Source organism: Schistocerca piceifrons, chromosome X (genome assembly GCF_021461385.2).
Source record: "Schistocerca piceifrons isolate TAMUIC-IGC-003096 chromosome X, iqSchPice1.1, whole genome shotgun sequence".
In the NCBI taxonomy this organism is placed as follows: Eukaryota; Metazoa; Arthropoda; class Insecta; order Orthoptera; family Acrididae; genus Schistocerca; species Schistocerca piceifrons.
In genome coordinates this window covers 286,168,442-286,184,245 of record NC_060149.1, presented here as the reverse complement: position 1 = coordinate 286,184,245, position 15,804 = coordinate 286,168,442, and the positions used below count along the sequence as shown (strand labels likewise).

The following is a 15,804-nucleotide window of genomic DNA, read 5'->3' as shown; positions in this document are numbered from 1 at the left end:
CCAGATGCACATGTCAGAAGCAGCCTTTCGCGATGCTGAATTTGCCTAGACGGAGTTATGTGGACCTGCCAACTTTGCTGCGCTGGCACTGCAAACAAACATGAGTCCAGGTATGACAATTCCTCTTCACTCCCGACCACACAAAGCATTCTGTAACAAGGCACGTAGTAGCCTTAGCACCAAGATGTGAAACATGGATACTTGGTGATGCAGCACACGGGAAACAATATGCCGGGTAGTGCCCATGGACGTATCGCACCACAGTGGCCTGACCAAGCCTGGTAGTTTGCAGGAGATGACCTGGAGGGAAGTGTCTGGGTCCTGTCAGAGGTTGTGCAATTTGGTATCATTGTCCTGTAAGCCTGCCAATTTATCAAAATTAATGGGGGATGAAATTGCATTGATGCGTGATAGGTAGTCAGCCACCACATTTTCTGAACATCGGATGTAATGGATGTCTGTTGTATATTGGCAAATTAAGTCCATCTGCCAAAACCTACATGGGTTGAGGTCAACAGTGGGGTTACAGATAGCCCCCATGAGGGGGCGATGATCTGTGAAAATTGTTATGTTTCTTCCTTTGATGTCTGTGCAGAAATATTTTACAGCTTCATAAACCACAAAATGCTGGCCATTTACGTTGAGCCGTAGATAGTTTTTTGGTTTGGCTGGTGTAATGTCCTAACATCTGCTCCGGTGTTGACAGGAAAATACTGACACAAGCCTAAATCCAAGGCATACAGACATCCTCGTGAGGTGGGGGATCTGACAGAATGCAACGTCTGTGGGCACCCTTCCATTTCAGTGAGCCGTGGTGCCTACTGCGGCCCACGCACGGCGTTTCAGAATGCGCAGGGCAGGAGGCAGTTGCAAGCAGTGTCCATGTAAGTGGAGTGGAACCAGCATATGCGTGAGTTAGCTCTACTCATCCTCCCAGCTGAAATGACAGGTGAGAGGAAGACAGGGTGGGCAGGTGCTGGCCTGGTTGGGGTGGGGAGAGGCTGGCACTGACCCCCTGGCGATTCCCCGTCTTGGCCACTAGATGGCTGCTGTTCCATGTGCTGCCCGCGATATGCATATGCAAAGCCTCTACTGCCTGATGTTGGAAGTATAGTCACAGGATTACCAATCTCAGCAGTATTAGGCACTGTGTTGTGTGAAGGGAAGTGGCGGTGCTGAATAATTGTGTATGTCTGGTCTGCCAGCTGTAGTTTATCCTTGAGTGACGCTGCAATATGTGGAAGCAAATGTAATTGCAGTTCTTGTGGCAGCTTCACCAATCACAATGCCCAGAGCACTAAGTTTGGCAAGATCTCGGTACTGACCTGTGCACCCAAGTGTCGTTACAGCTGTGAGATGGTTCTGTCACCTAAGTCTCGTCATAAATGATATTGTGAGTAATATTGGCTGGCAGAAAAGAAAGGCATTCTATGAGTAGTGCATGTGCAGAGGCATATTTGTTGCTCTTGGGTGGGTTCAGCAACAAGTAACTGATGAAATCAGGGCGGTCATGCAGATGGTTCACTAAACATATAAAACAAGTGCTGTCATCCATAATGTCGTGTATGTCCAACATGTTGTCCACCAAGGTAAACCACGTCACTGGGTTGTCTGGTTGTAACAGAGGCAGCTTTGGAAAACTACCAGGGACCAGCGCTTGCAGGGGTGTAGGAAAGGCACAAATTGTATGGGGATTCTACACAGTGTTTACTGATGCGAACTGTACCTCCTCTGTGATGGGTGATTTGATGTGTTGAACGTCTGGTAGCTGTGCAGGCAAGATGTGATATCCAGTCCTTGTAGGCAGGAAATCTATACAGCCACACAAGCATAGTGCAGCAGGCATGGAAGGATCAATAGATGATGCAGGCCAAATTCCGAGCAGAGGTGCGAAATCGCAATTGCGTGCCAAGTCACAGGGCGGGACCACAGCTGGTGCATCACCCAAGGTGTGCTTGTGGCGGCAGGACAGATGGGTGTATACATGGCCCAGTGCGGTTGCCATGAGTATCCTTTTTACAGCCGTGAATGGGGACATGTTAAACGACGGACCGATCTGAGGAGGGGGCGGCCATGCATGTGGACCCTGAAACTGGACAGCTGTATGGTCCATGTTAGGGTGCAGTAGAAACTCAGGCAAAGGGTTTCCAGAATCTTGTGCTTGAGGAGCATTCTGTCAAGTGTAGAATGCCGTAGAAGGTGTCCGCACCAATGTGTACAATGCCCAGTGTGGTGTGCCGGCAGAGGTTAGGGTCGCCTGGTTGGTCAAAGCAAACACCGGAGACACAAATATTCCCAGTGTATTAATAGCACACAGGGTAAAGCGTTGCGCTTCACAGTCGAAGGTCCATTTTGTGATAGTGATCTCCTGTACTGCAGGAAGAACTGGTGGTTGTGACATTGTCTATTGGCGCGAAACCGGTGATACATAGCGAGCATATGCAACGTATTTTCGCGTCTCAGGGTCACCAATGTGGGTATTCTGGCTATAGCAACTAACTGTGCACAGAAAACTCCAAACTTATTATGATCAGACACTTTTATTAAGGTTCGTATAATTACACATAACACAATGAAAACAATACAGAGAATCCCAACATGAACATCATAAACCAATTCACCTAGAACAAGCCAAAGAGCCACGAGTCCCAAATACACTTTACTCTGCACTTTGCAGGTGGCAGTTACTGGTGGTTGATGGTCGCCACAAGGGTATTTCACACATCTCACACATCTCGTGTACAAGATGGAATATGTTTGTCATGGCTGGCTCTCTCAAGGACATCGGTAGTTCTGAAGGAATGTCGTTTACTTCTGGAGCCTTGTTTTGACTTAGGTCTTTCAGTGCTTTTCTTGCAGTATCATACCAGTATCTCCCATCTCATCCTCATCTATGTCCTCTTCCCTCATGTCCCTTGTATAGACCTTCTATATGTACCTTCCACCTTTCAGCTTTCCCTTCTTTGGTTATGACCGGTTTTCATCTGAGCTCTTGACATTAATACAGATGCTTCCCTTTTCTCAAAGCCCTCTTTAATTATCCTGTGGATGGTATCTACCTTTCCCCTAGTGAAATATGCTTCTGAATCCTTACATTCTTTCTCTAGCCATTCCTGCTTAGCCATTTGGAACTTCGTGTCGATTTCATTTCTTAGACATTTGTATTCTTTTTCACCTGCTTCATTTGCTGCATTTTTTAAATTTTCTCCATTCATTAATTAAGGAGACTTGCACATGAATGCCAAAAAATCGATCTTTTAATTTTTGTCCTAAGAAATTCTCTGGAGTTTTCTGAGGAAGAAAAAGTTTACTTTCAGGAAAATGGACCACAGAAAGTACCAAAATTAGAGGAATTTAAAAGTGGCTGTATGCACCACGACGTCCCTATGGCACACAGTCCGGTATGTTAAAAATAAAGTTTTGCTCTCATTTGTTTCGTTTTTACGACTTTTTGGTCCCTTAAGTTGGCTAACCTGCGAAAGGTTCACAGTTCCTTATCTTTCGTTTATACAGAGACTTTAGTCAGTAGTCACTGTTTGGTGTTGTTTTGGCGCAAATATTTTGTCTACAGTAAAGTAGGGTGAAGTGGGGTAAGTGTAACCACGTTTTGGCATAGTTCAACTTTGACACCAAATTGCCAACTTGTTATTGAAGATATGATTTTGAAATTTCTCATGCTTAAAGTTTGACTTATTGGCTTTTAAACAATCTTCATTTCGTTTTTGAAAAAAGAAATTATATGGTCAATTAATTGTTTTCAAAATTTTGTGTTGTGAGGTTACACTTGCCTCATGGTTCCGGGCAAGTGTAACCCCGCATTGTTGTACCCATACAGAGCACTGTAAAAGAGACTTGGGGTAAGTGACCTGATTACCCAATTTTTACTGAATTTGAGGATTTCTGAATTATTAAAATATCTTAATTTTACTCAAGATATGAACTTTTTTGCACACACCTCTTTGTATATTATGAAATACACAGAAAATGTTAGCTAAACTAAAAAATAAGTGTTAGCCTAAACCATAAAACACTGAAACAGAATGCTTCATAGATGATTGATTTTTGTTTTAGGCCAGTAATTTATTAGTTTAAATTCTACCAAAGTAATATTTTTTCTTTGGTAGGCAATTTAACAAAAATAATAAAATATCTAGTATCAAGAGAAAAGAAAAATTCACTTTATAAGCTCACTTTCTATTATTTTTCATGGTAATTGAACTTCAGTTGTTGGCACTTTGTGTTTAACGCTAAACTGCCCTAATTCAACTTATTATATTCACACTTAGGCCCTAACTATTATTTAGTCACTGAATGTTGTATGAATCAAATGTAACACCAAATGTCAGGTCTCCCCTGCGACTCAAAGTAGGCTCAGGCAGCACTGAAATGACATCAGAGGATGGAACTTCCTTCTCATCTTTTCTATCAGGCCAGTAGAATGTGGTACCATGCTTTGTCTTATTTTTGCATCTGAGGAAAATCACTTCTGGATCTCCTAAATCACTAATTTTGGTAACTTGGCCAATAAAATGAACTTTCTTACATTTTGTTGCAAAAGCTACCAGAACATAGTTTCCAACTGTAATTTTATCTTTGGCTTCAAAAAAGTTTGCCCCTCTTTCTTCTTCACAGTTTATCATTTCTTTCCTGAGATCGTCCAGTGTTATTATGGTCCCATTTTCTTCATCACCACTTATTAAAGATAGGCCTCCTTCAGTTTCACTTTCTTCACTTGTTGATTCAACTTCCAGTCTTTTTTTCTTGTTACCCACATGAGTAATCAGGGATTTTTCTCCACAACATTCCGAAATGCCATTCCGGATAAAGTAAGAGCACTTTGTTTGGAAGATTTACTTTTCATTACCAAGCCCTTTTTTATGTCGATAATGCTTTTTCATTTTGCTTTTGCCTTATTATTCTTGTTTCCTTTGAAATCTTTTTCTTTATAGATGGCATCTTGAAAAGTGATAACTTCAGCTCCTGGTGCAATCCTTTTCTTCTTTGTTTTACCAGTGGGACTACACTGTCGGACTGTGTCATATTTTATAAACGGAAACGTGGTTTAAAAATATAGTAGACTTAAATAAAAAATAAAATATATCTCACACAAACTCAGTAGGCCTACAAATCCAGCACATCATGTATTCTGGTATCCATATGTACAGGAAGGCCAGTTTAGTTGATCTAGTGTGATAGCAAAAACAAGGTTATGGCTTAACCCCCCAGGTTACGCTTGCCCCAGCCTGTTGGTTACACTTGCCCCACATGGGAAAAAGTTGGGGTAAGTGTAACCATGCCTGGCATATCAAGAGCTTTATCAGTAGAGTAAAATGAATCTCATATTTGAAATTGTCATGCAAAAGTTAGTTTGTAACCAAAAAATTGTGCAGTTATCTTTAAAACTGCAAAAATGACAGACCACCAAATTCTGAGCATGTCACTCACTCGCAGTTTGAAAATGTAGACGTCAATTCAAGTCCAAAAATGAATTACCAATTTATGTCAGATTTGACAACTTATGATTAAATATAACAAAGAAAAGAGTAAATTAATGTGTGATAGGTCAGAGGTAAAAATACAGCTTCTTTAAGGCACCATAAGCCGTGGTTACACTAACCCCATGGTTACACTTACCCCACTTCACCCTAATTAAAAATTTATTTCCTGTATATGTATTTGAAATATAATATGTGATATATCTGTTACAGCTGTGCTAGTGATTTATTTTTCACCAAAATATTAAAGTATTTAATATGAAAAATCTATAGTTTTCATACACACCTTTTTTGGAAAATAAGAGTTGGACTAAAATATAAAGTTATGTGACAAATTTTGGATTAACACGCAAGATGATTTGGTTATAATCAGAATTCTCAATACATTAATGGGCAACTATAAAGATGAGTTGTTGGCAGCACCAGAAGATATGTATTGTTATGCTGTTGCACTGTGGTGTCAATAGATCTTCAGAACAAAAGTAGATTGTTAATGGTGTACACAACTTGTCTTGCTATTGTTGTCTGAAGATGCAACACAAAACTTGTTGCAAGCTGTCATTATTTTGCTTTCTGGAATGTAATTTTCAATTAAAATGACTAATATAGTTTCAGTTAAAACTTCTATATTAAAACTGTTTCAAAAATTATGTCATAAATATATTCACACTTAATTGTAGGGGATAAGATACTACTTTCTTTCTGTATTGGCCAATAAAACTATGTATGACTGCATACAATTTTATGGAGCAGTAAGTATTGTTAATGTAGTTGTGGGATGAGTTAAAATTTCTTATCAAAATTTTACTACAAAAGTAATGTGGTGCATAACAGTATAAATGGTGTAGTAAAATTTTTGTGTGGAAACTGATCGTGGTCCATTAATATTTTAGATGCAATATTGACATGAGGTACCACAGTTATTATAGGTGGTATTTACATTTTTTTACATAATGCATTACCTTTAGTAACTTGCACTAAGTTATTTCAATTTTATGTTTCAGTGACACCTGTCCCCTTAAGTTTTTAATTGAATATAAAGTGCTGAGAGTTTGTCAATTTGCAGTGGGCTAAACATTGACTGTGATGAGATTTTGGTTGTCATGTGCAAATGGGTACAGCCCAGTAACAGTACAGACATGCACAAGATGAATAGTGTCATGTAAGCTTATGTTCACCCGAACAAAAAAATTCAAATTTATCAGTTGTAAACGCATTAAAAAATAAAACATTAGTGTCCAAATAGGTGTGTTCTTGCTACGATATAATTTCTTTTCCATTCAAGATAGTAAACAGGACTTGTTGAGTTGTTTCTAAAAATAAATAAGATGTAACCATAATTTTGAAGCTGCTTCACTGACAAAATTCACCGATAAGTGGTCCAAATATGTTGGATAAAGAGGTTGATTTCCTTTATTTGCTGCTTCAGAGCTGTCGCCCCTTATGTGCTTTTTCTCAGTTAGTGAGAATAAATATTGGGCATGTCTGAGAGCACATTGGGGTAGCAGCAGATACGTATTTTAATGAACTGAGCTTAAAATTGTTAACTGGACATTTATTCCTGTTACATCTGGAATCACCACAAACAATAAAATTCCATGGAGCTTCTGACAATTGAACCAACTGAAAATTTAATATCGCTGATTGTGAATATTGGTTCCTGATAATTTTGCAGATCATCTCACTAAGAAATGTGTAATTTTTAGTTCAAAATTTTTGCTCTATTTTTAGATAATAATAATAACCTAATGTTGTATTCACCAAAGTGGACACAGAAAACTATTGACTTGTGAAGCTTGTTGTTAATGACTGCTTTCAGTTTGTAAACAGTAGCATTAACGTACAGGTAATTTTAGTAATAAAAGAAGTTATTCAGTATTAAACTGAATGTTGTTGTGACCCAGAAAGAGTAAAGTATTCAGCAGAGAAAAAAATTGACCACCATTCATGTCAACTGTAGATGATGATAGTAATAATGTAATTTGTGATCATACATAAGTTGAAAAGATTGACTTTCTAAACTGTTGGTCTATTAGATATATTAATTGGTACACCTAATTTATTTCTTGAGTAAACTTGTACTTTGAGATTTGTTTTTGTTTCAGTCAGCTAGAGCATAATTGTGGTAGTTCCGATGCAAGTCACATTGTTGTGATAATATGTAAAATATTTGGATTAAGATTCATAATGCAAATGATTCATGGGATATGAAACTAACTATGAGACGGGTGCATAGTTCATTGTGTCCCTGGAGAGTAACAGCTGTGTCAGATCATGACATTTTATTGAATATTGTATTTACCTTATGGGAAGATTATGGTTGTCGCACATCTTGGAATACCAATGCAGCCTCTCATTTGGTATCCAGGGAGCTGTTGTTTGAAATAACTAAAACGTGCTGCAAATATTTCTGTTAGTAGGAAATATAACTGGGGACCAGTGTGAGAAGAACCAGTCCTTGTTTGAAATCTGAGCCACTATAGATATGTATACTGACTGGTTTTTGTTATAAAATTGATGAAACTGTAGGGGAAAAAAGTATTTAAATTCTCCACTTGAATGTGATTATAACATTCCAGTTGTCATCTGAAACCGAATCCATTAAAATAATTTGCATCTGGGTGAATTTTTAAATAGACAGAACTTTAGAGTAGAAATGTTAAACCCGGGTCTGAGGCAAGTGGATTTTAGCTATTTCCCCCAGGACTTATTTATTTAGTGTCCATATTATCACATTCACAATACTGGACATGTAAAAGGACAAAACAGCATCAAATATTATATATTTACACCATATACAAAATTTTATCATTCTTACCTACACATTTTATAACAAAAACCTTATTCTACTTAATTAGATTATAAAATTATATACGTACTTACAGATAAAATAATGCCTTGGTTGATTTTACTAAAATTTTTAAATACCAGTACTGTAGTTAAACAGGTATAGGAACATATGGTACGAAGGTTGGGTGCATAATTATATATATGTACATTGATGACAGTAGTTTAGTTTTATGTAGGAATACTTAGATAATTATGAATTTTTGTTTAGAGAGGTTATGAGGCAGACCTACAGATTTGAGCAAAATTCCAGATATTAGTTGATGCTGTAGAAGCTGTTGTTAATTAGTAGATTTTTTAGTTCTTTTTTAAATATTTTAATGTTTGGTATTTTTATGTTATACGGGACTGGACTATAAACAACACTGTCCTGATATATTGATTTTCTGTGCACATCCCTATGATAATCATTCCTGTTCGTTGTTTGATAAATGTGGATCTCACTACTCCAAGCTGAAACTTGGTGGTTTTTAATGGAACAGATACTTTCAGATCTAAATATTGATGGTAAGGTCATGATTTTTAATTCCTGAAAGATACCTCTACATGATTCTCTGTAAGCAACATCACTTATTAATCTTACAACTTTTTTTTTACATTTAAAAGACTGCTTTGCAAAAGAGGTATTTCCCCAAAGTACTATACTATACCTCAGTATACTATGCATGGATGCCTTTTTTTTATTTCATCAGTCTACTGACTGGTTTGATGCGGCCCGCCATGAATTCCTTTCCTGTGCTAACCTCTTCATCTCAGAGTAGCACTTGCAAACTACGTCCTCAATTATTTGCTTGACATATTCCAATCTCTGTCTTCCTCTACAGTTTTTGCCCTCTACAGCTCCCTCTAGTACCATGGAAGTCATTCCCTCATGTCTTAGCAGATGTCCTATCATCCTGTCCCTTCTCCTTATCAATGTTTTCCACATATTCCTTTCCTCTCCGATTCTGTGTAGAACCTCCTCATTCCTTACCTTATCAGTCCACCTAATTTTCAACATTTGTCTATAGCACCACTTCTCAAATGCTTCAATTCTCTTCTGTTCCGGTTTTCCCACAGTCCATGTTTCACTACCATACAATGCTGTACTCCAGACGTACATCCTCAGAAATTTCTTCCTCAAATTAAGGCCGGTATTTAATATTAGTAGACTTCTCTTGGCCAGAAATGCCTTTTTTGCCATCAATCCTGATGTTAAGTTTCTCACTCTTCTCATTACTACTACTTCTCATTACCTTTGTCTTTCTCCGATTTACTCTCAAACCATACTGTGTACTCATTAGACTGTTCATTCTTTTCAACAGATCATTTAATTCTTCTTCACTTTCACTCAGGATAGTAATGTCATCAGCAAATCGTATCATTGATATCCTTTCACCTTGTATTTTAATTCCACTCCTGAACCTTTCTTTTATTTCCATCATTGCTTCCTCGATGTACAGATTGAAGAGTAGGGGCGAAAGGCTACAGCCTTGTCTTACACCCTTCTTAATACGAGCACTTCGTTCTTGATAGTCCACTCGTATTATTCTCTCTTGGTTGTTGTACGTATTGTATATGACCCGTCTCTCCCTATAGCTTACCCCTACTTTTTTCAGAATCTCGAACAGCTTGCACCATTTTATATTGTCGAACGCTTTTTCCAGGTCGACAAATCCTATGAAAGTGTCTTGATTTTTATTTATCCTTGCTTCCATTACTAGTGGTAACGTCAGAATTACCTCTCTCGTCCCTTTACTTTTCCTAAAGCTAAACTGATCGTCACCAAGTGCATTCTCAATTTTCTTTTCCATTCTTCTGTATATTATTCTTGTAAGCAGCTTCGATGCATGAGCTGTTAAGCTGATTGTGCGATAATTCTCGCACTTGTCAGCTCTTGCCGTCTTCGGAATTATGTGGATGATGCTTTTCCGAAAGTCAGATGGTATATCGCCAGACTCATATATTCTACACACCAACGTGAATAGTCTTAATATCTGACAGTACTTGCTTCGTTTTTTGTTAAGCGTTTCTGCATGTTTTTCGCACCTTAGATGCTCATCCACCCATAATCAAAAAAGTTTTATGTGATTCTTTTACTGAATTTGACTGTTTGGTAACATGAATTTCATGGTGGTCCTGTTTTTGTTCCTTATATGGTTGAACTTCGTTCATGCAGTTGTCTTGTCATTGACATCTAGACAGTTATCGTTTAACAATTTCCAGCCAGTTTTGCTGTTTTGTCAATTTTTTGCTGCATCTCAAAATCATTATTACCTTTTATAAAGCAGCTGGTATCATCAGTAAATTGTACAGTATCGGTGGTTGAAAATTGTTGTGGCAGTTCATTAATAAAACCAAGAATAACAATGGTCCCAATACTGAGCCCTGGGGCACCCCATAATTAATTTTTTTTAATTTTAATTTTTTTATTTTATTTATTTATTTTTTTTAATAATTAGAATGACACACATTACCATCCTGAGAAATTTGCTGTCTGTTTCATATCAGTTACATATGGCTTGAACCACTCGTAAGAAACACCATGGACACTATAATTATGTAGTTCTGACAGTAGTACATTATGATTTATAAGATCAAACTCTTTGGAATGGTCCGAAAACTACCCACAGGTCAGTTCCTTGTCCTCAGTAGCTTCGTAAAAGTGTTTTAGGAAATTGAAGAGAACCATTTGCATAGATTTGCCTTTTCTGAAACCATTCGGTGCATTTACAAGAATTTTGTTTTTGTTTAGGAAATCGAGCAATCTGCTATACATCATTCTTTCACTTATTTTTGAAAATGCAGATAGTAGTGATGGTGGTCTGAATTTTTTAATGTAAAAACTTGTCACCACTTTTATAAACTGGTATTACTGTTGACGTCTTAAGTTTGCTTGGAAACACACCATTTTCAAACGAGTCATTGATTATGTCCACATGTTGAGAGAGAACATTATTGGTACTATATTTAATAATTTTGTCAAGGGTATCAACAAGTCCACAGGTCATTTTACTCTTTAGTTTGCTGACAGCTCTTTGTACTTCTTCGGGTCTCACAGGATATAGGTACATTGTCCTTTCATTTATTGGAGTTATTTCCTTTGTCTTTGGATTATATTTACTTGTGACAAGGTTTTGTGCTATATTAATACAGTGATCATTAAATATATTAGCTGTTAGAAGTGGATCATCAGCAATTTCCTTTCTGTGTTTTATGGTGATTTTATTACTTGCATTTTCATGCTTGCGTCTATAATTATTAGTAACCTTCCACATTGATTTCATTTTGTTGTCCCTCTTTCTGATATGTGAATCATTGTGCTTCTTTTTTGTAGCAACTATAGCTCCCCTGTGCTTTTTTCCTGTAACACTTTAAAATATGAATTTACTTCTGCAAGTGACTGAGACACTAATTCCATACTTTATGGCATTGAATTGTTCAGTGGTTTGCTCCACTCTGGTCCATCACTCTCGATCGTTCATTGCAACATCAGTTTCCCAGTCCGTTTACTCTGTGGTGCCATTAACGTATGTATTTCTTAGGAACTGTCTGGTTTAATTCGTACCTAACTGGAAGAGTGCAGAAAGTTGAAATAAGTAGTTCTCGTAACATGCAAAGATCAGCACATTCCTCAAACTGGGGAACTATCAAGAATGGGGTTCCACAAGGGTCAGTCTTGGGTCCTTTGTTGTTCTTATTATATATTAATGACTTGCCATTCTATATTCATGAAGAGGCAAAGTTAGTTCTCTTTGGGATATTCACAGTAGCTTCTCAGTATATATACTCTCTTATGAAATTTGTTATTAACAACCAAACCCAATTCAAAAGTAATAGCAGTGTGCATAACTACAATACTAGGAGAAAGGACGATCTTCACTATTCAAGATTAAATCTAACTTTGGCACAGAAAGGGGTGAATTATACTGGCACTAAAGTCTTTGGTCACTTACCAAATAGTATCAAAAGTCTGACAGATAACCAACAAGTATTTAAGAAGAAATTAAAAGAATTTCTGAATGACAACTCCTTCTACTCCATAGAGGAATTTTTAGATATAAATTAAGAAAAAAAATATTAAAAAAAATTAAAAAATAAAAAAATAAAAATAAAAAAACACAAAAAAATAAAGTTGTTATATTAACTTAAGTATGTTGTTAAATTAACCTAATTATCTCATGTATTGGAAAATTTGACTCGTTCCACATCATTACGAAATATCGTATTCATGATCCATGGAACTAATATTAATCTAATCTAATCTAATCTAATCTTTCTTCGTGTTTTACTTGGGTGATGGGAACTAGTGTGTTTTTGTCTATGGGTCATTTCTCACTTTAATCGTAGTGATAGGGCAATTTGGAGTATATCTCAGTGAAGCTACTCCCGAGTAACTATAGAACTAATAGTCTAATAATATGGTATTCCTATGATTAGTTGGAGAGGCAAGGCTCCATTTTGTACATAGTAATAATGAATTAGTTGCATTGTTGGAGTGTAAGGTAATGACATTGTGGTCCTGAATGCTGCAGATTGCTGTAGGCCTAAATAAATGTCGATTTTACTGTCTGACAGTACGTACCAGTAACTCAAAAGGCAGTTAACATCTCCAATCATCAGAAAGATGGAGCTGCTTTTGAAGAATACCTGCCTCACTGACAATGTAGTTAAAGGCCTTATACTAAGAATGTACAGTTTCCCAAAATTATGCAATGGTGGCGTACCACCCACTTCAGTCGTCAGTGTTATTGCACCTTCTACTTAAGGGTTGGCAAAATATGTTACTGAGGTACTGGTGCCTGTGGTCGCCCTCTGTAACCATCATACCATTAATTCAAAAGCATGCAGCTATTTCTAAATGAGACTGTAGTGATCATGAATGCAATATCTTTTATATCGACGCATTGGCTCTTTTAGCAGACCACTTCACATTTGCCATTGTCAAACTTTCCTGACACATTTTGATGCCAATTTATTCTCTTTACAGTGTGAAACATTACCCAAACGATTGATATCACAGTCATAGATTTGAATCACCAGCAATTGACAACTTCTGCATTAAAGATTGTGAAGAATGGACTTTAAATTTAGTTTCACCCCATCTAACCAGTTCCTATTAGTTTGTGGATATGTTACACCAGTTCTTGTTCCACATTAATTCCATTCATCCAAACAGCAGGTTAATGATAGAAGTAAACAGAAAAAGGAGATGCTGATCTTGGACATGTTGGTTGAATGAGAGTCAAATGATCACTGGACTACTGTGTGTACAGAAAGCCAACCTATAGCTTATTTATCTAAATAAATGCTGTTCCCAATATCTGCAAAGAATAATTTTGACCTGATCGTTTTGTATTTAGAATTCAGACAATTTTCTATCACATGAACCTGAAATCTGGTTTAAAATATTTGAAGGCTGTGTTTAAAAGAACATATACAAGCAGTACCAAATTATGTCCATTAGCAAAGAAAAAAAATGTGTGAACCCATTCATTCCATAGAAAAATAGGCCCACAGCACTCCTTCCATTTTACTGAGCAACTCCAAGTAAGGTAGAATGTTTGTTTAGCAAAAATGACATTATACACTATGTGATCAAAATTATCCAGACACCCCAAAAACCACACGTTTTTGATATTATGTGCAAAGTGCTGCCACCTGCTGCTTGGTACTCCATATCAGCGACCTCAGTAGTCATTAGATATCATGAGAGAGCAGAATGGGCCACTCCATGGAACTCACAGACTTCAAATGTGGTCAGGTGTTGAATGTCACTTGTCACATGTCTGTACGCGAGATATTCGCACTCTTAAACATCTCTAGGTCCACTGTTTCTGATGTGATAGTGAAGTGGAAACTTGAAGGGTCACGTACAGCACAAAAACGTACAGGCGATCTCGTCTGTTGACTGACAGAGACTGCTGACAGTTGAAGAGGGTTGTAATGTGTAATAGGCAGATATCAGTCCAGACCATCACGCAGGAATTCGAAACTGCGTCAGGATCCACTGCAAGTACTCTCACAGTTATTAGGTGGGAGGTGAGAAAACTTGGATTTCATAGTCGAGCGTCTGCTCATAAGCCACCCATCATGTAAACATTGGACAACTGAACAGTGGAAAAATGTTGTGTGGAGTAACAAATCACGCTACACAATGTGGCAATCCGATGGCACGGAGTGAGTACGGCAAATGTCCGGTGAACGTAATCTGCCAATGTGTGTAGTGCCAACAGTGAAATTCGGAGGCAGTGGTGTTATGGCATGGTCCTGTTTTTCATGTTCTTTAGCATGGCACTATCACAGCACAGGCATACATTGATGTTTTAAGCACCTTCTTCCTTCCCACTGTTTAAGAGCAATTTAGGATTGGTGATTGCATCATCAGACATAATTGAGCTCCTGTTCATAATGAACGGCCTGTGGCAGAGTGGTTACACAACAATAACATCCGTGTAATGGACTGACCTGCACAGAGTCCTGACCTGAATCCTATGGAACACCTCTGGGATGTTTTGGAACATTGACTTCGTGCCAGGCCTCACCGATCAACATCGATACCTCTCCCTCAGTGCAGCACTCCATGAAGAATGGGCTGCCATTCCCCAATGAACCTTCCAGCACCTGATTGAACGTGTGCATGTGAGAGTGGAAGCTGTCTTCAAGGCTAAGGATGGGCCAACACCATATTGAATTCCAACATTACCGATGGAGGGCACCACAAATTTGTAAGTCATTTTCAGCCAGGTACCGGATACTTTTGATCACACAGTGCAAAACTTTTGTAGCAAGCATCAAAAATTAAAGAAATGTTGCATACAGTGAAATACAACCTTGGTTTAAGAGTGTGTGGCATACATGTGCAATGCGACTTATGAATGCACTGAAAGTAATAAAAGTAAAACAACGCATGTGCTGTCAAATTACATAACACAAGTGCCACAGTGTGTTAAGAAAGGTTGTACAGTCAGCCATAGCAGAGCATAGCTTTGTGAGAGGGCGTAAGATCAACTTTGAACATATGAAGGTCTTCGGCCATGTTTTGTCTTACTGGTACTTTACAGTAAAAGAAACTGCAAAAATTTGCATGTGGACAAGTATTTATAATAGATGCTGTCGGTAAGTTCTTGGTGCAACCTGTGGATGTGTGCTACAGACTGACCAGTAATGAAGACCAAAAATTAAGCACTTTTTGTCAAATGATGGGGAAGAGGGGAGAGGTGGGCTGTATTCCTTCACTGCTGATTTCTGCAAATCGCAAACAGTGTAACCATATGCTTGAAATTGCCACATGATTTTTTTTGTACCTGTTCTTTACGTGGAACTGCTTCAAAAATTTCTTCTAGTTGATTCATAGAGACAAGAGTTTTGCTGCCCTCACCACTACCTAAAAAGACCCTCCAAGACTCCCACCCCCTCAGGAAGTTGCTAATGACTCCTGCCTCAGTATTGTACAGTGCATTGAAATTTATTGTTTTGAGCT

The 15,804-nt window shown here is 37.8% G+C and overlaps 1 protein-coding gene across 3 annotated transcripts in view; it reads left to right on the top strand.

Annotated features, from left to right (window-relative positions):
• Window positions 1–3,355: 3,355 nt before the first annotated feature.
• The window catches only part of LOC124722055 (vacuolar protein sorting-associated protein 26B-like), a 63,489-nt gene continuing 51,040 nt past the window's right edge, over window positions 3,356–15,804 (top strand). Inside the window, exon 1 of one of the 3 annotated variants that reach the window (XM_047247248.1) lies at window positions 3,356–3,401. In XM_047247248.1, the coding sequence (XP_047103204.1) occupies window positions 3,369–3,401 (33 nt within the window). In that variant the 5' untranslated portion in view covers window positions 3,356–3,368. Of the gene's footprint in view, window positions 3,402–3,570; window positions 3,591–6,547; window positions 6,658–15,804 lie in introns of those variants that run through there. The other 2 variants (XM_047247250.1, XM_047247249.1) reach the window with 2 other exon arrangements.